Below are 22781 nucleotides of genomic sequence, written 5' to 3'. Positions count from 1 at the left end.
TTTCACAGTTGGGCATTCGATCACTGCTTAACTGTTAACATCGGTGCAACAGGTAAAGCAGGTCAAACCGCTAGTGCGCATGTTTGAAAAGAATCACCACATTCCCAGAATTCTATCGTAATAACATAACTTCCGCATTGCATGGATGAGTCTTACAACTTATTAAATTCGCCGATAAAAGTAATTTATGTTCAGGTAAGACCCTTAAAGATATAATAGTTCTTTAAGTAATTTAAATGAAACTGTCTGTGTGTGTTTTATTTGGAGTGCAGTTTGTTAATGTGTATAAAAATAACACTAAAAAGTAGGACGTTCCCTAATTCTGCCGCTGTAGGATGTCTAGTAATTATGACGTTTTTTTGTGTTAACCGCTTCTGTAGGATAGTCTAGTTATACAATGATTTACAATAGTTAGACACAAGTAAAACGGTATTATGTCTTTTTATCGTAAAGAAAAAAGCCGTTATTAGTTTGATTTTCATATGTATTATATCAATATACAGTATATTTTGAAATCGCTGGTGAGTAACATGCAATAATTGCCATATTAGTCCATTATATTGAACACTTTTAAAAGTATGGGGAAACAGAAGCGAACCAACTGTTTACTCATGCAGATCCCTCAGGTTATTAGGCATTGACTGTATAGTTGGATATTTTTTCTTACAAAACCTATGTTATTTGTTTATGTTAAATATTCAAAATAGAGGTAATAAGATGATATTTGGATGTGTGAGAATATTAGTTTTGTGGGCAGTCCATTCTATATTATTAAACAAGGTTCTTTTGCCAATTGCTATATGCTATGCCCCCCCCCCCCCCACAAAAAAAAAGAAAAAAATGAATGAATGTGTGTGAGTGTGTGTCTGTCTGTGTTTGTGTATGTGTGTGATCTCATCAGATATAGGTCTCTCTCTCTCTCTCTCTCTCTCTCTCTCTCTCTCTCTCTCTCACGTCAATATTTCTTCTAAAGTGTAAAGGCGTTGCAGTCTTAATAGATACCTTTTCAACATAAAAGTTAAATTTAAATCTGAAATGGTACGAAACATATCCAAATGCAAGTCGGGGGGGGGGGGGGGGGCAAGCAGTGTTTCATCAGAAGAAGCAAATTGCTTTTTCTCCACTGCAACAAGATTTGGCATCAAAATCCCTTATAGTATACCTCTTAAAGGGAGGAAGTGGTCCAGGATTTGTTATTGCAGAGATAACCACACGTCTGTTGATATGTTACCAGTATGTGCTGCCTGGGAAGATTATGTAATATACTGCAAGTGAGGATAATGTAAAGTATTGCGAGTGAGGATCATGTTATGTACTGCCAGTGAGGACCACGTTATGTACTGTCAGTGAGGATCATATTATGTACTGCCAGTGAGGATCATGTAATATACTGCCAATGAGGATCATGTTATGTACTGCCAATGAGGATCATGTAATGTACTGCCAATGAGGATCATGTTATGTACTGCCAATGAGGATCATGTTATGTACTGCCAATGAGGATCATGTAATGTACTGCCAATGAGGATCATGTTATGTACTGCCAATGAGGATCATGTTATGTACTGCCAGTGAGGATCACGTAATGTACTAGCTACCAGTGAGGATCTTATAGTGAACTGCCAGTGAGGAGCATGTACTAGTAATCAATCAAGTACTGCCAGTGAGGATCATATAATGTACTGCCAGTGAGGATCATGTTATGTACTGCCAGTGAGAATCATGTAATGTACTGCCAGTGAGGATCATGTAATGTATTGCCAATGAGGATCATGTTATGTACTGCCAGTGAGGATCATGTAATGCACTGCCAGTGAGGATCATGTTATGTACTGCCAGTGAGAATCGTGTTAAGTACTGCCAGTTTGGATCATGTGATTTACTACCAGTGAGGATCATGTTATGTACTGCCAATGAGGATCATGCAATTTACTGTTAGTGAGGATCTTATAGTGCACTGCCAGCGAGGAACATGTACTAATAATGTACTGCCAATCAAGATCACGTAATGTACTGCCAATGAGGATCATATAATATACTGCCAGTGAGGATCATGAAATATACTGTCAGTGAGGATCACGTAATGTACTGCCAGTGAGGATCTTGTACAGTAATATACTGTCAGTATATTACCAGGATGTTGTAAGGGGTCATGTTTGTTTTCTGCTGTTTTTCCAAACATTCCCCATGTTTTATCTGTATAGGTTAATGTATTTGTACAGTTATGTGTAGAATCATACAAGAGCAGCCCAGATGAAGTATTTAGATCTTATTGTTTTATATATATATGAAAATGCTTGAATTGTAGTCAAAATAAATGACAAAATTATTATTTTTATCATTTCCACTCAAAATCTTGACTTTAAAATTTTTCAGCTATATGCCTGTAAAACAAAATTATCCCAGAGTGAGTGAATGAATGCAGCAAAGTAGTATCTAGTGACTTTTTCTGTAATAGATTTCGCCATAGTTGGAGAAAATATGGTATAGTGTTATGTGTATGGAAGAATGCTGGTTTAACTTCTGTGACAAATGATTAAGTCATGGTGTGAGCTACTAGTCTTATGAACTTTGGCATAATAACAGTTTCCAAGCCACTTATGTAGTTTACATACAATAAAATAATAAAATGCTTAGAGATCAGGTTTCACTAAATATGCCAATTTTTTGGCAAACAAAAAATTCTGATGTCAGTGGCACAGAATGTAAAAGGTAAATGTTTTAAAGGGTCATTTTTGTTGCCTACAGGATACTAATATATATATATAGATAAAGCTGGGTTAGTTAAACAGTTACATGGATATCCAAAAGTGAACATAAAGTTGATAAGAGTTTGAGATAAAGAGCACTTTTATCTCATTTCTTGAGGTTATATATTGTCTGCTTATGGAGTGTGTAATTTTGACAAAAATGACTGGTTGCAGTCCTTAGTCAAGGGATCTTTACTTAATTCCAAACACCTCGAACATTTAAAAATAATTTTTGTTCGATAGATAGATGAGTTTTATGAATTCACCAACATTTTTTTTTTTTCATGTATGTCCAGCTTTTGTGAACTACCAACACAAGTTTCTCAAAACCTTTGAAGAAATTCTTTTGTAAAAAAAACTGTAAAACAGTCTTAAATAGTTTTAGATTGAATGCAAGCATACACCAATATGTCAACAAATTGTTGGAAGTCTTAGGGACATTGCTCATGTTAAATCATTAAAGTTAGTGATTTGAATAAAATAAATGCTATTTTATTTAAACCTGTTGTGGAAAGTGGAAAAATACAACCACAGTATCTTATCCCATTTAAGTGAAAACTGTGCTGTTGTTGGCTTTTCTTGGTATATATGCCATATTTGGGATGTAATGAAAAAACAAAAACAAAAGACATGTATGAGTACTTGTGAGCTGTCCCCTGATAATAATTATTATGTCACAAGCATGAGCCTAGATAATGAAAAAAATACTGAATAACTCAAAGAAATAATGTTCATTGGATCAAGACTATTGGGTGTTTACCTTTGAAATTGATATATTTGACAAAAAGGTTAAAAAAACTGCATGCTTTGTAGTATTTATAACTTTTAACCAGGAAGTGAATTTTTTTTTTTTTTTTTTTTTTTGGTTTACCTATATGTGTCCTACCAAAATAAGTATGCTAAGTAGGTACATCCCATGTAATCTCCTGATTTTTTATAACTTCAAAGTTAAATGTCCCCTTTTTCAGAATTATTTTCAAAAGGTACACCAAAATAATTATTAGAAGTTCATAACACAACTTTGAGCTATCCTCTACCAGGGTGGCAGATATCACAGGTGACTTTCCAAAAGCCAGACAGAGAATCAAATGAGCGTCTTTTTATCTAAAGATATATCTGTGAATATCTTGTGAAAAATCAATCTGTCGCCTTGGTAGAGGGTAACTTTGAGATATATATATTCTGACTTATAAGTTACATTTTTGAAGATAATTTTTTTCGGTGTGAAACCAGCAATTGGCACTACCCCATACTTGGCTAGTGTAACTTGAAAATCATTTTTGTGACCCCCTCTCTTTGTACTTACCCATTTTGGTTGATTCTAGATTCATTTATTTTATTCCAATATATTTTGAATTTTTTTCTGAGCATCCATTCATGTTCTTGTTAGCAAGACAAGGGTATTTGTTTTAACATCTTAATAATTTATAGCTAAAAAAAGTAATCTGAATAGCTGTCTATTTAAAGTTGCTTCAGAGATTCAAGTAAAATGCTGATATATGGATTGTGTGAAATAGTATTCAACTCAGGTATGTTATCCTTAAATGTCTGTATTATATTTTTTTATAATGAAGTTTTAACAGTGTTGACATGTTTAATTTAACTTTCCTTTTGGATTTCACAGAATTTAATCTGTGCATTTACAATATGATTATAGATACTGAAGTCTTAATACATCAATTTATCATTTGGTGAGATATGAGAAAGGAGTTGCTCTGAAAAGAAAACTGTTTGTCATTTGAATTTCAGCTTAGTATTTAAATCAAAATCAAAAGTCCATGCCTTTTCATGGTAAGCGTGAGCATTCTTCAATCAGCATATGTTTTATTTCATACTTAGGCATCAGGTAGAACTGATGAAAATATACAATAAGCATTGACAAGATAGCACTCTGATTGCTCTAAATACGCTTATATACATATCTCCTAAAACCATTTGCAATATACAGATCATTCATTTTTTTGCGTACAACTGAGCAAGGGATGCAGTATTATTTATTTTCTCAAAAGAATTTGAAGAAACTTTGCCAATGCGATAGTCTCTGCACTGATTGTGTTAATATTACATTTGTAAATATATTTGTTTCCTTTTACAAATCTACCAGTCACCTTTTGTCTTTAATTCCATATTAAATGAAGCTATGCTGTTGATCTGTCATCAGGTTTGATCTAATATACTTCCGTATATCCTGCCTGAGATATCAGTGTGTAAGGTAATAAGAGTTTATTGCTGGCCAATGACAGGTAAACAGGGAAGTGATCTGTATTTTGGACATGAAACACACCTGTCATATAGGCTTGTTATATTGCCTAGTGAATTGGAGAATTTGTTATAGATTAACAAATGCTCATAATAGAAAGACTGAACAAAGATTTGTTTGTCTTAACTACATGTAGCATAATGTGAACAAATAGTATGCAGTGCTCCTGTGTATTTTTGTTTCTTTTATGTGTGTGTAGGGGTAGGGAAGTGTGTGTGGGAAAATTTTGATGTTTCGAGATTCTTCTACAAAGTCCTTGCATTAAAATCTGAAATATTAGTTAGATCTGTGAGAATTAATCTGATCATCTCTGAAATATTAATTGTGTGTTTAAGCTAGGACACATATAATAATAGGGTAGGCCTTATTTAGTTGATTTTAGATTAATGTTATTTATCTTAGTCATATATTTGAAAAGAGCATTAAGATTTTCTCCTTAAATGTGGCATCTAAATAATAAGCCAATCAAGAATCTAAAGATACAGAACTAAAATTATAATTGTTTTGTACATGTTGAATGGAGATGTTCACATGTTAGAAAGAACTTTTGTCAGTGCTTTAGAGTAGCAGAATGCCTTGTATGTATAAATTTACCCAGTAATCCTGCATTTAATGCATGGTAAAAGAACACGCAAAAATAATGCTATATAACATGTGACATGAATTACACAGGAATTCTATCAGTCAGGCATCGGCACTGCAAATCATGATGTTTGTTGGACTGTAACAAGAAATGAATGTGGTGTAAGACTGGGTTCCCATCCCTAGATTAATCTAACAAGATCGCTTCATCTCCATGGGATTTCTCGCTAAATTGCTTTCAGCTCAAGTGGTTTAGATGTCTGGGATACCTACTAAAGCTGCTAAACAATAGTTAATTACCGATATCAGCTTCAGAAGGCCTGGCCGACATCTAAGCCGCCTAAGTCAATTGCAATTGAGTGAGAATCACCTTGGAGATAGTTCGATCCAAAGTTAATATGATAGGGTCTGGGAATGGTCCCTAAGGGACCAGATGAGTGATCTGGTACTGGAGGCCAGGATTTCACAAGCTGAAAGGTACTAGTATCTATAGGTCAGACAGGTGCTCTCAGGGGGGGTTTGTTGTGCTGCTTTTGGGCACCTGCTTTTTGTCCCATGCAGCAGATCAATACAGACAACTCTGCAGTATTCAGGTTTCTGCTGTAGTGTTAAGTTACTGGAAGATGTTTTACTGTGTAAATACTGGTTCCTATTATATATTGGTAGAATTTCAACACCAGCTCGAGTCAGTTTCAAGTGAATAAATTTGATTTTCTTCACAATATGTAAGTTCCTAACTGATTATACTGTTGGGAGTTTATATGGACTTTGTTAGAGGAGCAAAGCTACAGTGCTTTATTAAGTCAAATCAAGCAGGAATTCTTAGTTCTTAAATGCCATACAGTACTTGCACCAATAGGAAAATATTCTTGACTGCTCCTTTTAATTTTTTGTCCACCTTGGTGGTGGAGATACCATGGCTAGTTCATTTTTATAGCAAGTTGGGCAATATGGGCAACACACTACATAATCAACTAAGTGGCTGATTTTAAAGAATGGGAAATTCTCAGGTAACATAGGCCCCATTCAGAATAGGGGACTTACTAGTCCGAGGGTCAAATATGGCGACCCACTACAAAGCTTGCCGTTTAATCAGCTAATAGACACTGAATAGATATCCCATTGGGAAAATTTCAGGTGGGTCGACCATATTTGATCCTCAGACTACTTAGTCCTCTATTATGAATGGGGCCGTACAGTAAACTAGAACCTCCTGAGGTGAGGATGGGAGACGCACGACTTCTAAAGCCCCTCTTTAACACACTGAGATATCTAAGGTAGATAACTGGTTCTGAATACTATCACTTCAATGCTGTGGCAATCAGTGTTATGCATACAGGAGGACGGATGCAAGAAACTGGGACATTTTCCTTGGATGTCTTTCGCTTTCTTGTTTTATTCCAGCTAATTGCAGTGGTTACGTACTAGTAACTAATAACTTGAAATACTCTGCAGCAATCAGTGTCCTCCTTCCTGTGGTTTAACCTGAAAATTATTGACAGAGGCTTGTGTACAAATGAAATCAAAACTCAATTAGTTGCTATTAATCTACTTTCATTTGAACTGAGATATTTGCTGTATTTTATGCAAAAGAGAGAGAGAGAGAGAGAGAGAGATCATGATTCAGTATGGGGTATCATTCATTAAAAATGCACATGTTATCTGTAGCTAAAAACCCCATTCCCAGAGGTTAGATCGATCCAATTAGATCAACCTAACTCCCTGGGGGTTCACGCTAAATAACTGTCAGCCGAGCGGGCACGAAAGTTGTAGTAAGCGGGAAGGACATTTAAACTGGATTATCTGACCTAAGAGTATTTCTAGGAAACTGCCAATGTTGTATCATGCAGTCTGTAATGATCTTATAACCAAAATAATCACATTAACAAATGATACAGCACTATAATAGAATTCCATACAGTGAAGTTCTGATTTTCATCTAAGCATTGCACCAAGTTCCATCACTATTGCGGTTGAATCTATTAAAAAATGAATGTGAAAGTGATAAAATTCTATGAAAGTTTATTTTCATTGCACATGATTGTCACTGTGCTAATATGTCATGTCTTGAAATTAAAACTTAAGACCAACTTATAAAACTCTGTTTTCTAATGCAACAATGTGTGTTATAAAGAAACTGAATAATCAACTCCATTTTCCTAACTGGATATATTATAGACCCCGTTGCCATACCTAGGTCAATCTAGCAGATTCTACCCATCTCCGAGGGGTTTCTCGCTAAATTGCAACCAAATGAAGAGGCTGTGATGTCTGGCATGCCCCCTGAAGCTGTTAGGGGGTGATTAACTACTAGTATAGTTAAGCAGGTTCAGTAGGTATGCCAGACATTTAAGCTGCTTAGCTAAGTGCAATTTAGTGAGAATCCTCCCAGAGATGGGTCGATCCTGCTAGATCAATCTTGGTATGGGAATGGGGTCTTAGGAAGCCTGATTCACTTCAACTTTGACTTGCATTTCTGGTTTTGTTAACCATAAATATTTACAGATGTTGAACTGGCTGAAAACTTGCACTGGATAATGCCAATAATCATATCGCTAATTGCGTCCTGTTATTTCTCTTCAGGTCAGTTAAGAAGATAGAATGTCTTCCCTATCTTCTGCAGTAGAGAGAGCTCAGGTTTGCAGCCAGGGCTGAGGGAAATTTTCTGCGAGACACCATTTCAGCTTGTTGAAGTCTGGACTGCACGTCTGAAATGTATATGCATGTATGAAACTGAAAGAGAAAGAACCCAACATGGCTGCCTTTAATGACTACATAGTCAAGAAGGACTTTATGATCAAGCGTGCACAGCTACGTAGCAGATTCACGTCAGAAAACTATCGCAGTCGCTGGTTCATTCTCACTAGTGATCATCTAAGGTATCACGATGGTGGACTTGAGGTGAGCAAGAACAATGGTTTACAGATTTCCTTAGTTATTAACCCCCCTCTTCTCTTTCCCCTCCTCTCTTTCTCATTATTCTTAGAGGCTTTTTTATTTCAAAATGCAATTATGAAAATTCTTAAGATGGAAAAGTTATTAATCTTTTTAAAAGTTCTTTTGGGTGCATTTTTCTTTGGTTTACCCCTCTTGATCTTTTTCCAGGCTCTGAAAGTGCAACTGCTTATAAATAACTTTGTGCCATAATCAGAACTATACTCAGTGACTATAAGCAATTTCTTTAATTTATTGTGAATCTATTACCCCGTTCACACTACGCTCAGTTATCCGGATAAATTGCGAATTAGGTCACAATTCGAATAAATGCAGTAGTGTGAACGCAAGAGGATTTTTGTAATGCGCATTTTCAAAATCCTGCAAGCGAGGTGGATTTCTAAGCGCGATCAGGATAACTTACCGGAATCGACACCTGTACAGATCTAACTGCGCATGTGTGCAGATAAGTGCGGGTATCTATGAACGCTTGTTTATTACTTTAGCGATTGCACCAAACGTATTTGGAGGTCACCACTCACTACAACATGAGGAAACAAACTTATTTTGCCATCTTATACTTCTCAAGAATGCTGGAATGTCTTTAGAGTTGCATTTGTCGTCACAAATTTTTGTTGGTATTTTAAGATTTCCTGTGCGGCACATGCGCAAGTGTTCAAAACAGGAAGTTAAACCTGAAATTTTCAACGTGTAATTCGGATTCGCTTAGCGTGTGTGAACGCAATACCGAATCGAATTCCTTACGAAAAATTCGGATTATAGAAATGCGCATTTTTGCAACTGTAGTGTGAATGGGGTATAAACCACACAGTTTTTAAGGCAGAAGCCACAAAGCTGGTAAGGCTGCTTTGGGGTTCATGACACAGTTCATAAACTGACAATGATGATAAATTGGCAAATGTAGATTCACCTGTACTATAGGTCACTAAGTATATCACTTGGTAACTGATAAGATTTTTCAAAGGGATGCTCCATATTTTGTTAGTCTGTAGATTAGGTGATTTAAAATATGCTAGGATGAAGCTAGGTTCAATACAGTAGACTTATGCACACGGTTATGCTTAAGAAAATAAGCCCCAGCTTTAGGAAAATGTGACATTCCCAGAAGAAACTTTAAAATATTTGTTCATTTTTTTTATCAAGAGGGGTAAAATATCAAGTTGATCCTTGACATTATCATCCCTTGATTGTGTCCATGTTTTCTGATGCTGACATTGTCACAACTACAACATTCCTCTTGTCCTGTGAGTCAGAGGTTATCATTTGAGGACATGATGAACTGCTTGCTGCCCTATTATCTAGTCTGCTGTTCTCATGTCCACTGCACTGTGGTCAAACTTCCATATAGATTGGAGTAAAGGTGTAATAGAATAATGTACTTGATTACTTTATGTCAATGGAAAATTTGTGAAAGATTTTGATATTAAAGCTGTATGACAGAAATTAGCTTTATAAAAAAGTATTTTCCCCTGAGGATGAATTTCCTAGTCAGGTGTTGCAAATCTAAGTTGTTTTTGGTTTTAAGTGCATTGGCATATTTATGCATTGATAAGCACAGATTCAGTTGTCAGTGATGAAAGATATTTTTATGATTGTGGTAGATTACAAAAGATAATTTTAAATTTCTAAACTTCAGATGTTTTAGAGATGATTGGATAGTTTGTAGCCACCCAGGTACTCATGAAGTCCAGCTGGTGAAATTATATTTATCTAACCCTCAGGCCTGGGTGAATGTAAAAGTGGATGAGCAAACTGAAAATTGAGAACATTTTGAGAATGTAGTACTGCGAGTGTTCTGGCAGAAAGTATGAAATAAATTTTGAAAATGCTTCTTTTGAAAAAGCCCTACCAGGTGATTGTGTGAAAGCTTATATTGCACACATCTGATTTTTGCAACATTTTAAACTAGGATTGTCCTATCCATAATAAAAACAATATGTTATACTAACAGTAACTGCAAACAAGCATTCTACAATAGTGGGGTTCACTTGGCAGCTTCGAAGTAAAAAACAAGATATTCTGCAGTGCCCTCGCACTTGCCCAAAGTTGCAAGTATTAATCAATGAAATGTTGAAGATTTGCATAAGTTTTTCATCACCATAATTAGCCCTGTTACAGGTTCATGTCGTCTCATGTGGCACGTCATTACAAAAGCATGTGACCTTACAAGGATACAAGTGTACTGTTTCTTACCACTGGACTTAATGACTGTTGATGGGTAATGAAATACTTAAAGTGAATCATTTGACATTAAATCAACACCTAATATCACCACAGCATTATCTAATCTTTAATTCTTGGAATGAGTTTTTTTTATTGGTAGTTATGTGGGTTTCCGGAAATTCCTTTTGTTTATGGTGTGCAAAGGTGCAAGTGGCAGATTTTCTCGTAGTGATGCATAGACCAGCACTATAGAAAGATCTGTACACCCTAACACAGATAGAAATAATTCAAGCTTTCTTGTGGATTATTTTGGAAAATTCTATGCAAAAAGCCCTAAAAGCGTTTTTTTTTTTTTTAATTTGATTTAATTTTTAATTTTCCTTTTGGTAATCACTGTTATAAGTGATTGATAAATTGATGTTGATAGTCTTATTTAACCACTTAAGTATTTTATCACTGAAATTAATTCAGTACTAGTAATAAAATGATTGATAAAGATCCCCCAAATCACTGAGAGTAGCTATAAAAAAACACTTAAACAACTGATCAGAATAAAGATAACCAAAACTTCGATGCTGTGTCTTGTCCTAAGTTATGATTTATATATATTGTTTTTATAAATCTACAGGAAGGTTGCATGTGTCAGGTCGCATGTCATACACAGGGTATTCAAATTCCTGTTACTTTACCTGCTATGACATGTATTTATGGGGAGAGGGTTGACACCAGGGGGTGTCTGTGTTTGACTTGTTTTAAAGTGGACAAAATGATTCGATATACATTTTTAAAAATTTTTGTTGATAAGGATGTGTGTGTAATTCAAGCACAATTTTACAAAATTAATGAACATGACATGACTCAATTTAAATGGATGAAAGAAAAGAATGTTTCTAACAGTATGATGTGACTGATAAGTCATCTACCATATAGTGTGACACTTTGTGCAGTGTACATACAAAATTCTGTCCAAATAACTCAAAACTTCTTAAAGATCCATCTTTAAGATGTGAACAAATAAAATGTAGTAAACAGTAGCATGATAGCACCTTTCATAAACCCAGGTATTGTGTACCCCCCCCCCCCCCCCTTTGGTAGCCTATCCATAGAAAAGTGATTCAATGAACTTTCCCTCCATTGTTAACAGAGGTTGTAACCACAACCACAGGACAGTAGTGTTAACATGGGACAGACCATGTCTTGTCCTCTGAGAGATACCTCTTCTATCTTGTGAACATCCTCAGCACAGACTCAGCTTCACTGAAGTAGCCTCAGTCTGTCAGCTGTTGACAAACACATTTTTCAAGGAAATATTTTTAAAAACACACTTTTCAAGGAAATATTTTAAAAGAGAGACAGCTGACTGACAGTACAGATTGGAAGGACACCTGAGGCAGTCACCATGTGTTGGTAGCACAGGAAGGAAGGATTCCATTGTACATGAGACTTCCAGTGACCTAAACTCGGGGAAATTTTCAGTTGACTTTTCGTTACATCTCTGTTGTCGATCCATGGGTTCAGGCTTATTTATGAAGAGACCTAAAATTGATTTGATTGACTGTTGACAAGATTTGTAAATTATAATTCATCAGTTACAGCATCTATGAATATAAACTCCCTGCCAGAGAAAAGTGAAAGTATGATTCTGAACATCGTAGACCAAATGGTTGCACAGGTTCAAGCAAGAAAGGTAGGCTGTTACTGAAATATACTTGTTATATATGAATACCATTGGTGTCTTGTTATGGTATTTTGAGCAGTCAGTTAAATGACAGTATATCAGATTACTTTTTATTCATTATTGTATCTGGATTGTGTTAAACCACAGGTGGATCTAAGATGTCACTTCACCCTTTCTCTCTTGTCTCAAAAACAATTTCCGAAAAGTCAGTGCAAGTTTGAACATAAATTTCAGTACTGAGTAATTTTTAACCTCGTGTCAGATGTTTGAATCTTCTCCCTTTTTGGTATAAGGTAGAGAGATTTTTTTTTTCTTTTTCATTTAGGAAAGAAGGGAGTGGTGCTTGGTCCCCCCATGTATACATATGTTTAAGTACATCTGTCGTGTCTGGTTCAAAACAACCATGTTTATGAGTATGTATGTTACTGTAATTTAGTTTAATGGTTTATCTACATGAAAAACTACTTTTGAAAAGCTGAATGCTGTTACACATGAAGATATTCGGGGTCACATACACATAGCTATGGATATGCATGCATGCACGTAAGCACACACACATGCACACACACACACACATTGTGAATCGATTTATGTAGACAAGTGGTATCTATGGGAACACATTTCAAAGATATAGGAGGAGAAATGACATTCTGGGGCCCACAGAAGATGTTTTCCCCTTCCTGACTTGATATCCGGAATCAGTCAGTACATATATTAAATGCAAAATTTAAATGTTATTGTTTTATGTAAATATCCTTCAAAACTGAAGTACGTGAAATAGTTGACCACACACACACACACACACACATTTATAATAATTATTTAATTTGGACAAAAGTGGTCAATTTAATTTCTTAAGAGACATTGTTTTTTAAAAACATTTAAAAAGAAAGCATGATTTGAAAGTTTTAAGAAATTAATAAACTTTATTTTAAAAGGATTATTGAAAAATGAAATATTGATACAAGAGAGATGTCTAATATGTGTGAGTAACTCCAGTACATACTTTCTCCACAGTAATAACCTACCCTTCCCTAGACACACCTAGGGCCACATAACATGCAGTGATATATCATCACTATTTGCTGGAACACTTTTATGTCAAGACATTTTTGTTGCTTGTCTTGATTTAATGGGAAGAGGGGGAGGGGGGTAGCAAAAAGAAGGAGGTTTTGCCACTCTGTCTTCTTAACAAATAAGGAAGTCATGAGAATTAAGGAAGTTACACACAATTAAATGCCATGCAGTCCCGTAGCCAGCGGTTTCAAAAGTGTTATACTTTATTCTGAAAAAGTGGACAATTTACCATGAAATCTTTGTGTGCCTAGATAAATTTACCCAGAGAGGACCTTTTCCCAGCAAAAAGAGGGGTTTCCCGACCCCCCCCCCCCCCCGCTAGGGGCCTGCCATGTTATAAGAGATTCATCAAGAAATAACAAGAACAATGACAGCATTTGAGGTATAACAAGGAGCAAGTTGTGAAAATGAATGTATTCAGGTGAAGATATTAAAAGATAGCTTCAGCTGGAATAAAGGTGTCTTTCAATGCAGCTGGCATTGTTTTCATTGTATTGATATTAATTTGACTGTAATGACTCTAGTCATGTCACTCTCATGTAATTGCTCACCTTCATCAATGACACAATGTTATATCACAGAGAAATGACACATTTTATAGTTGATTGGGGACTTTACTTTGTAGTCATCATAGTAGCACCCAAATGACTATGCTAAAGGGTAGTTTGAAAGGAGGGCGTGGGCTGTCTTTCTTGGTAGCCTTTTTAGAATTGTGCAATTTAACTTACTATTATTATGTAGGGAAGCAGTTTTCTTTCAGCCAATATTATAATATGTTTTAGCCTTCAAAATTGGTGAAACTTCAAAAAAGTTTCAAACTGACAATGGCTGACATCATGAGTACTGGTGAGTTGTTTCCAAATATTTAGTCAAGCTAAAACTCTTGTTTAACTTATGCTTACTGTTAATGTAATAATATATAATCTGGCAGGTTTCTCATCTTGTTAATCTTTTAAATTGGTAGTTTTTTTAGTCAATTTACATGCAGTTTTAATTCTGAATACACAGTGACAACTAATTAACCAAAGCAAAGGACAGCAGATAATGTAAATTTGAATGCGTGAAACATTAACACCTCTTTACTAGATCGCATATTAATTTCTTTATCACATAGGCATCAATTAAAAACAATGGTGATGTTGTTATGATTAAATCAGACCTGTAAGTGTGATCTTGGACAAAGGCTTGACTCATGGATCTCCTCTGATGCATCATGTCATTAGACTGCGATTTCATGCACCCTTTTCTTTCAGCCATATACGGTAAAGTCTTGAAAATTTCGTCGCTTAAAAATTAATTAATATTTTTAATTGTGTAAATCCGACTAATTTTTCAAAATTACCTCTCCCCGACTCCTGGGTATGACGAAATTTTCAAAAATCCGGCCTTTGGGCTTTTATCCTTAGCGACTGTTATCTTTGACGCTCCTGTATTGTGGGATATTTATTACCACTTCCTAAGTCATTTTCTGGTGGTAAATAATAATCTATTTATTAGTGCATCTCGATTAAGTTATACTTAACTTACTGTAGGCTACCCGAAAACATGTTGAGAATTATCTTCTCGGTAAGAAACATACCTCCTGGTAGAGGAGAAGGATCAAAATAAGCCTAATTGCAACCTTGCATCATAACCTGGACGCGACATGTTAAAAAAAATTACGCACTTGGGAAGGTTTGTTGCATGCAGGGCTTTTCCCAGGATTGAGTGTCAGGCCTTCTAAAATTACCATCTGTAACTTCCTAAAAATTTACAGGGAGTTAAAATAATGATCTCCCGTTGACGATTTTCCGCAATTTAAGTTCCTTGAACTAATATGAAAACTGATTTTTATTATTGCTTACATCGCGAACAATCTCCCGATGAAGATGTGAAAATTGCCTTTTCGTCTAGCAAGGATCGCGAACGATCTCCCTCTGATATGATCTTACGCGAACAAAGTCCTGAGAATATTACGCGAACGATTCTCTGCCCAAGATATACCGTGAGCGGGGCAGGGGGCGGATTAAAGATAAAATGAAAATTAATATTTTTAAAAAATCCAAAGTGTGTGTGTGTGTGTGTGTGTGGGGGGGGGGGGGTTTAATAATGATCTTCCGCGAACGAAGTTCCCTAAATCCCTTGAACTAATATGAAAATTGCATTTCATTCTTGCTTACATCGCGAACGATCTCCCAATGATGATATGAAAATTGCCTTTTCGTCTCGCTCGGATCGCGAACGATCTCCCTCTGACGATTTTACGTGAACAAAGTCCTGACGATAGTACGCAAACGATTCTCCGCCGAAGATATGCCGTGAGCGGGGAAGGGGGGGGGGGGTTAAAGATAAAACTAAATATATATATTATTTATAAAATTCAAAGGGGGAGGCGGGGTTAAAATAATGATCTCCTGCTGACGATCGTTCGCAAACTAAGTTCCTTGAACTGATATGAAAACTGCATTTTATTATTGCTTACATCGCGAACAATCTCCCGATGAAGACATGAAAATTGTCTTTACGTCAAGCTAGGATCGCGAACGATCTCCCTCTGATATGATCTTACGCGAACAAAGTCCTGAGGATATTACGCGAACGATTCTCCGCCGAAGATATACCGTGAGCGGGGGAAGGGGGGGGGCGGATTAAAGATCAAATGAAAATGAATATTTTTTAAAAATCCAAAGTGTGTGTGTGTGTGTGTGTGTGTGTGGGGGGGGGGGGGGTTGTTTAAATAATCTACCGCTGACGATCTTCCGCGAACGAAGTTCCCTAAATCCATTGAACTAATATGAAAATTGCATTTCATTCTTGCTTACATCCCGAACGATCTCCCGATGATGATATGAAAATTGCCTTTTCGGATCGCGAACGATCTCCCTCTGACGATCTTACGCGAACAAAGTCTTGACGATATTACGCGAACGATTCTCCGCTGAAGATATGCCGTGAGCGGGGGAAGGGGGGTTAAAGATAAAATGAAAAATATATATTATTTATAAAATTCAAAGGGGGAGGGGGGGTTAAAATAATGATCTCCTGCTGACGATCTTCCACAAACGAGGTTCCCTTGAACTAATATGAAAAGTGCATTTTATTCCCGCTTACATCGCGAACGTTCTGCCGCTGAAGATATGAAGATTGCCTTTTCGTCTCTCTCAAATCGCAAACGATCTCCCGCTGATGATCTTACGCGAACGGAGTCCGCTACAAATATGAAAATTATCTTCTCGTTTCGTTTGGATCGCGAACGATCTGTTGACTATATTACGCGAACGATTCTCCGCTGAAGATATGAATATTGCCATCTCGTCCCATTTGCATTGCGAACGATCTCCATGTACGAGCCAGGTAATCGTTAAATGGTCCGAAATTGAACATTGACATGAATAGAAGTGACGGGTACATTTCACTTCGAGATAATATCTTGATTTTTTCATTGTGTCTTCCTCATTTAGGACAGCCGCCGATAACAATAACGGCGTTACAAATGACAAAGCCGCGGCCTGTGACTTCTATTTGCCGGCTTGATAACGAACCTTAAGCCAGGTAATAGTAATGAAACTAAAGACAAAAGGCCGACGTTCCCGCAATTGAGAACGGGAATTCACATCTAAACCATCTATATTGTGAGTAACCGCTCGCAGGGGCGCACTATTGTTCCTATCTCCCATTGAGAGTGTTATCAGCAATGATATCTTGATCGTATCATTGTCTTGCATCAACTGACGCATTACCTTCATGTTTGAGCTGGACAACACGGCCATATTTGGTGACGAACTTTTCAAAAATTATCGAGTACCTCATTTACAAGGTCGACGAAGTTTTCAAAGGGAAAAAAATTACGTCGGCGGAAAATCGTCTGCCGACGAAATTTTCAAGAACGACGAAATTTTCAAGACTTTACCGTAGTAATGTCAGAGAAAAGTCAGCATTAACTTGCAATAGTTTGTTTCTGTTTTTAAGAATTTTTATTTGCAACAGATAGGTCAGTAATGAAATGGCAAAAGAATAGGAAATTGATTGAAAATTAGCTTGACACTCTAAGGATATATCCTCAATTCTGGCTCCATGAAAATGTGGTTCTTGTAAAAAAAAAATGAAGGAAAGAAAAAGAAAGAAATGCATCTGTCTTTCATTCATTGTCCATTTTGTAGCACAGATGTCAGGCAGAGGCAGGCAGCATCAGTGTAAAGATCTCATCAGATATGTAATAGTCCTAGCTGCTCTTAGGGTAAACTAAATGAATTGTGGTGTTCTAAGATAACAGGGATTATGGTTAGCGAGGAGCGTGCTAGGTTTATACCTGCCACAAGATGCCTCTCTGATCTATTGGCTCCTTGTAGATCTGTGTAATAATGTAGCTTAGTTCTCTTTGTGGACACATGGGTGGAGAAGAGGTAATTAAGACCTCATTCACATAAACACCATCAGTCTAAGTGGTTCGATCTAACTCTGTGGGGACTTTGGCTGAGTGCCACCAGCTTAAATGAACAACATTTCTCCTCTTGTTTCCAAGAACTGGTATAATCACCAGTTTTGCTGTAATAATAGCGTATTCATCTTAATGCTAGGAGGAGGACTGTCATACAGTTAAGCTGACTGCACTCAGCTGGAGTCCCTACAGAGCTGGATCGATTTATGTAGACCAGTGGTATCTATGGGAACGGGCCCTTAAGGATGATCTGGTTTGGCAGACAACTGGACAAAATTTAATTAGGTGCCATAATTTGATGATGGACATCATGGACTTGTTGAGTTCACATGTCACTACCAGGCACATGAACTGATGTATATGTGGTCATAGAGATATAGATATTGTATTGGATTGGTATTGTCATCAGTGATCACTGTCAGATGGAAGAAGACATGTCAATGCATTGCCCTACACATTACTTCAGTTATGACACCCTATTTGATGACTTGCTTCATATGCATATTTATTAGTGAAGTCTTACCATGTTTGTTATATTCTATGTTTATTTATTATTTCTAAAAGAAACAAAAAATAAACAAATGAAAAAAAACATTGACTTTCTCCAGAAGCCTTGAAAGGTGTTGAAATAGATGGCAGTGTATAGTTTGTAGTGGCAGGAAGGAAATACCTGGTGGCATCTCATAAATCAGCTGCACAGAATGTCTCTTTGTTAACTGTGAGGTAAAATGTTTTAAATAAATTTTCAGTTTTTAGAATTTGGTAATCATAGGTTTGTTTTTACAACTTGGTGTTTGTAGGTTGTCTAGCTGCGAGATGAACAACCTACAGGGAAAAGATAATTATGGAAATAATACCATGTCTTTTTTTCCTTATTGAAAGTTTTTTTTTTTTTTTTTTTTAATTGAAATAGGTTTTCTATATTTATACACGGGCTTTAGGCAATTTTTGTCTATCCAAAACAAAAATGTAAATTACAAAAAAAAAATGAAAAACATGAGAGACCATCACCTGGGTTGACTCCTATAAATCCCTACTGGTCAGAAATGTATGACGCAGTAGTCACGCCAAACTGCCATTTTGTGATTTTGGTCAAATTTTTGAAGGTCATTTCATCCCATCTTGCCCAAGATAGATGAATGGTTCACATTTTAATTAATCACCAGAAGTATCCTTGTAATTGGGGTACTACAGACTAGAAGCAGGGTTCGGCCTCAAATCCCCTATATATATTCTGACTTTGTTTGACCATGATTGTACTAGGCAAATGTTTTCATATATAACTGTTATAAATTGCCGTTGTTTTTATGGAGCTAAGCATGCAAGTAAGACAGATAACCATAATGTTAATGAACAAATGATAAAAGGGAGTGTTCATAGCCTTTGTCAACACTGTATTTCCTTTGTCTTGAATAGAAAATACATTTAGAATAAAGTGTACATGGACAGACCCAATATTTCTGAATCTCAGGGTTGTATCCAGTTATCTCGGAGTAAATAATTCGTTTTAACTTAAGTTAACAAACTTTTACTAATGAACAAAACAAAGAAAAACTGAGGAATGCATTTTAATCATTAACAAGGCTGCGTTTTATTGATCAGAAGCAGTTCATGACCAATCTGCCATGGACCATAGTAACCAGACTGTGCTTTTTTCACCATTTTGAATTTTTGAATTCTAGTAAAGGATGACACTAAAGTGATATAAGATTATTTATTTATTTATTTAATTTTTTTGTTATTTTATTATTTATTTTTTATTTTATCATTATTATTATTTTTTTTTTTAAATTTATTTTATTTATTTATTTATTTATTTATTTATTTTATTTTTTTTTTTTTTGGACACAAGTAAAGACCAAAATGAAATCAATGTGGTTCATGTCAGTTGCTACAATTTCCGTATTTTTGAAGCCTGGTGAAAAAAAAAAAAAAACTCGCATATAGGCTCCTTTAGGCCATGGTATTAACCCACCCAAATTTTATACCCTACAGTCTCTGTTTGCACATATCATTAGAATACATGTCAGAGTACATTCTAAATTGCTGTTGCAATATTACACAGGATGCCTCAATTTCATGACTGTACTGTTTTATCTCTATTCCGATCACAGTGAAAGTGTAATGGGGTTATCCACGCTAGACACCCTCTGTTAACTATTAGCTGAGGGCAAGACGCGTAACAATACTTTCTTTTTATATAACCTGGTTGTACCACTAAGATATAATTTACCAAAGGCTGGCATAACTTTGATTACGTTGTCACTGCAGTCTGAGGGGTTAGAGTGTATGAACGCATCAAGAAGACACTTGATCAGTACTGGTTTGTGTTCCCGATAGGTTTGCAAGGAACTTTATGAAGGACGAAACCTAAAACTGAAAAGAGTTATCAGTTTGGAATCCACCAGGGACATTCGGCTCTTAGATATTCCAGACATTATCATATGAACTGATAGCGTTTTTGCATATGTCTGAAAGGAGGATTAGGCAGAACATATTACCTGTTGATTTGGCTATCTATAACTTTTGAAAATGGATTCAGATCTACAAAAACGTTCTTGCTCTGCGACAAATTAACAGGGACTAGGGCTGTATTTTGTAGATTTTAAAGTACACGGAAAACCAAAACAGACTCCATAGCAACCGAATATCTACTCGTGTCATCTCTGATGTGTATCTGAGTGGAAACTTATGCTGTATGCTCCAGAGAACATAAGTATTGCACAGGAATAGTAACCTTGTAGGGATAATGGATAATTTGGTGACGAGGGATACATATATGGAAGGTCATAATGTGTGTGTGTGGTTTAGTAGACATTGCAATTGAATTTCTTCTCACGCAGACTGCTAATTGATAAACAGATGTTTTCATGAGAGAGACTGCTAACTTAGGAATAGTAGGAGGGGCGACTAGGAGCACTTGGATTACTCTGAGAAGACGTTTCTTTTTTTTCTCAAAATCTCCTTCATGATTAAAGATGGCGACTGAGGTGTTAATGCTGTTACAGCATGCGGTGGCTCAGGAGCAGTGGGAAAGGATGTCTCTGTTCAGCAAACTGTGGAATTCTTTCCATAAGGTACTAATATCTGGTATCAGCTCCTCTGAATTGCTTACTGTATCTTGGCATTTCACTGCCCTTACTTCACCAAGTTGATGTCCGATAAGTTTCACTACTTAAATTTCTGTAAAATCTAGATTCTGAGGATGTTACATGCTTTATGAAAATTTAAGTTGTCATGGGGCTCATTTTTATTTTTTGAGGGTGACATGAACCAAAGAACCATAGAAATACTATCTTCAGTATAATAAGTGTATAATATATAAGTATCTCTGTCCACGCCCAATGTCAGGTATACGGGAGGTATAGAAAAACAGTGCTGTATTTGCTACCTAGCAAATGTGTTAGTCACTTATTAGTCATAATGTTGAGTAATGACTATACGCGAGGTTAAACGTATCCAGTGTAAGATTTTCCAATGAAAAACATATTTAATAAATAATCCTTGAGTAAACAATACTTTTTGCTATCTAACCTACCTTTTATCCTTTTCTGACATGTTATAACTTGTATCAATCTGGGAAAATAAAAAAAAAAGACCTTTACATTGCTATCAAAAAAACCTACTGTATTTTGTGGATGTCTGCAGACTATTTTAGCAACATCCATGTTTCAATTGTGATGCATTTTCTACAAGGTGACTGCGGGAGTCCAAGAGCTCAAACATGACATCAACATCATTATGAAGTCACTTATCTAATACTGTGATGTCATAGGATCACTCATCTATGTCACTATGAGCTCGCTATGATGTCACAACAAATATGGAATAGAAATCTTTTCACAAAATATCTTCCATTTGGTTCAGTTGCTAAAATAGTCTGTTACTATCACTGACTGACTTTTATGTCTGTTATTTTAAGTTTGAGGGAGTTCCCTTTAAATAAATCCTTTAATTGGAATAAATAAGTTAATATAAATAGAATTCGTATATAGATATCTGATTTAAAAGTTTTTTAGCTCTTTTTAATCACATGACTGTATTGTTAAACCTGTCATTTTTATTTTATTTTATATTATTATTATTTTTTATTTATTTATTTTCACAGAAAGGACCTGGCAAAGAGAAGGGTCGTCTAAACCTGGCCCAGGTAAAGATAGTAGAAAACGTTGACAATGGTGCACTGGACAATAGACAACATGCATTACAGGTAAGTGTATAAAGCAATTTATTTATTATGGAATGTAAAACACCTGGCTACAACTATGTCCTCTGAGATGAGGGAAATAAGCGTAAGAAACGATTGTGTGATATTTGAAGTGTTCTTTACTGTGCAATCAATTTACTAGAAAAATTGGCACATCCAGGGTCTTGTGGCAGCTGAGAGGGGCAAAATTAAGGGGGTGGGGCACTAAATAAAGAAATGTTTTTTTGGGCAGTTCGCACCTGGATCCACCAAGTAAGACAAAAATATCAAAAAGACTTTGGAAATAGCTACCCTTGCCCTCTAGGAAGTTTAAAAGAATGGCACTGACATAAATGATGGGGAACACAAATCCCTTGCGGTATTATTATATGCATTGAACATAGCAATTCAGAAGAAGCAGTAACTAAAGACTGTCTAGGAGTTACCTGCAGGGCAGTCTTCAGTGAGCTGACGTCAGATGATGTTTATAAATTTATGGTATCTGGTAATGGACATCTACGATGGAATTTATTTTTACGCCAAATGGATGTTATCAATAAAACAAATTAATGTCTCATCTCCTGCAGGCTGATGCTGACACTTATGAATGAGAAAACAACATAGAAGCGGTTTTTATGTCTCCTAAAGCAGTTTTTGCTGTAAACTAATTTGGTTTTATTTGTAAGAATATGTTATTCCTCCTGATGGGCTTT

At 36.0% G+C, this 22781-nt stretch overlaps 1 protein-coding gene across 4 annotated transcripts in view; it reads left to right on the top strand.

Moving 5' to 3' along the window:
- The first annotated feature begins 39 nt into the window (after positions 1–39).
- Positions 40–22781, top strand: part of LOC106176113 (tyrosine-protein kinase Btk-like) — a 39763-nt gene continuing 17021 nt past the window's right edge. Inside the window, exons 1-3 of one of the 4 annotated variants that reach the window (XM_013558346.2) lie at positions 40–195; positions 8176–8493; positions 21991–22092. In XM_013558346.2, coding sequence (XP_013413800.2) covers positions 8320–8493; positions 21991–22092 — 276 coding nt within the window. In that variant the 5' untranslated portion in view covers positions 40–195; positions 8176–8319. Of the gene's footprint in view, positions 196–8175; positions 8494–11878; positions 12398–17817; positions 17848–20402; positions 20960–21990; positions 22093–22781 lie in introns of those variants that run through there. The other 3 variants (XM_013558348.2, XM_087007464.1, XM_013558347.2) reach the window with 3 other exon arrangements.

This window comes from Lingula anatina, chromosome 3, assembly GCF_051362555.1.
Source record: "Lingula anatina isolate TDL-2025a chromosome 3, LinAna3.0, whole genome shotgun sequence".
In the NCBI taxonomy this organism is placed as follows: Eukaryota; Metazoa; Brachiopoda; class Lingulata; order Lingulida; family Lingulidae; genus Lingula; species Lingula anatina.
The sequence above is the reverse complement of the archived record's forward strand: the minus strand, read 5'-3'. Positions and strand labels throughout refer to the sequence as shown.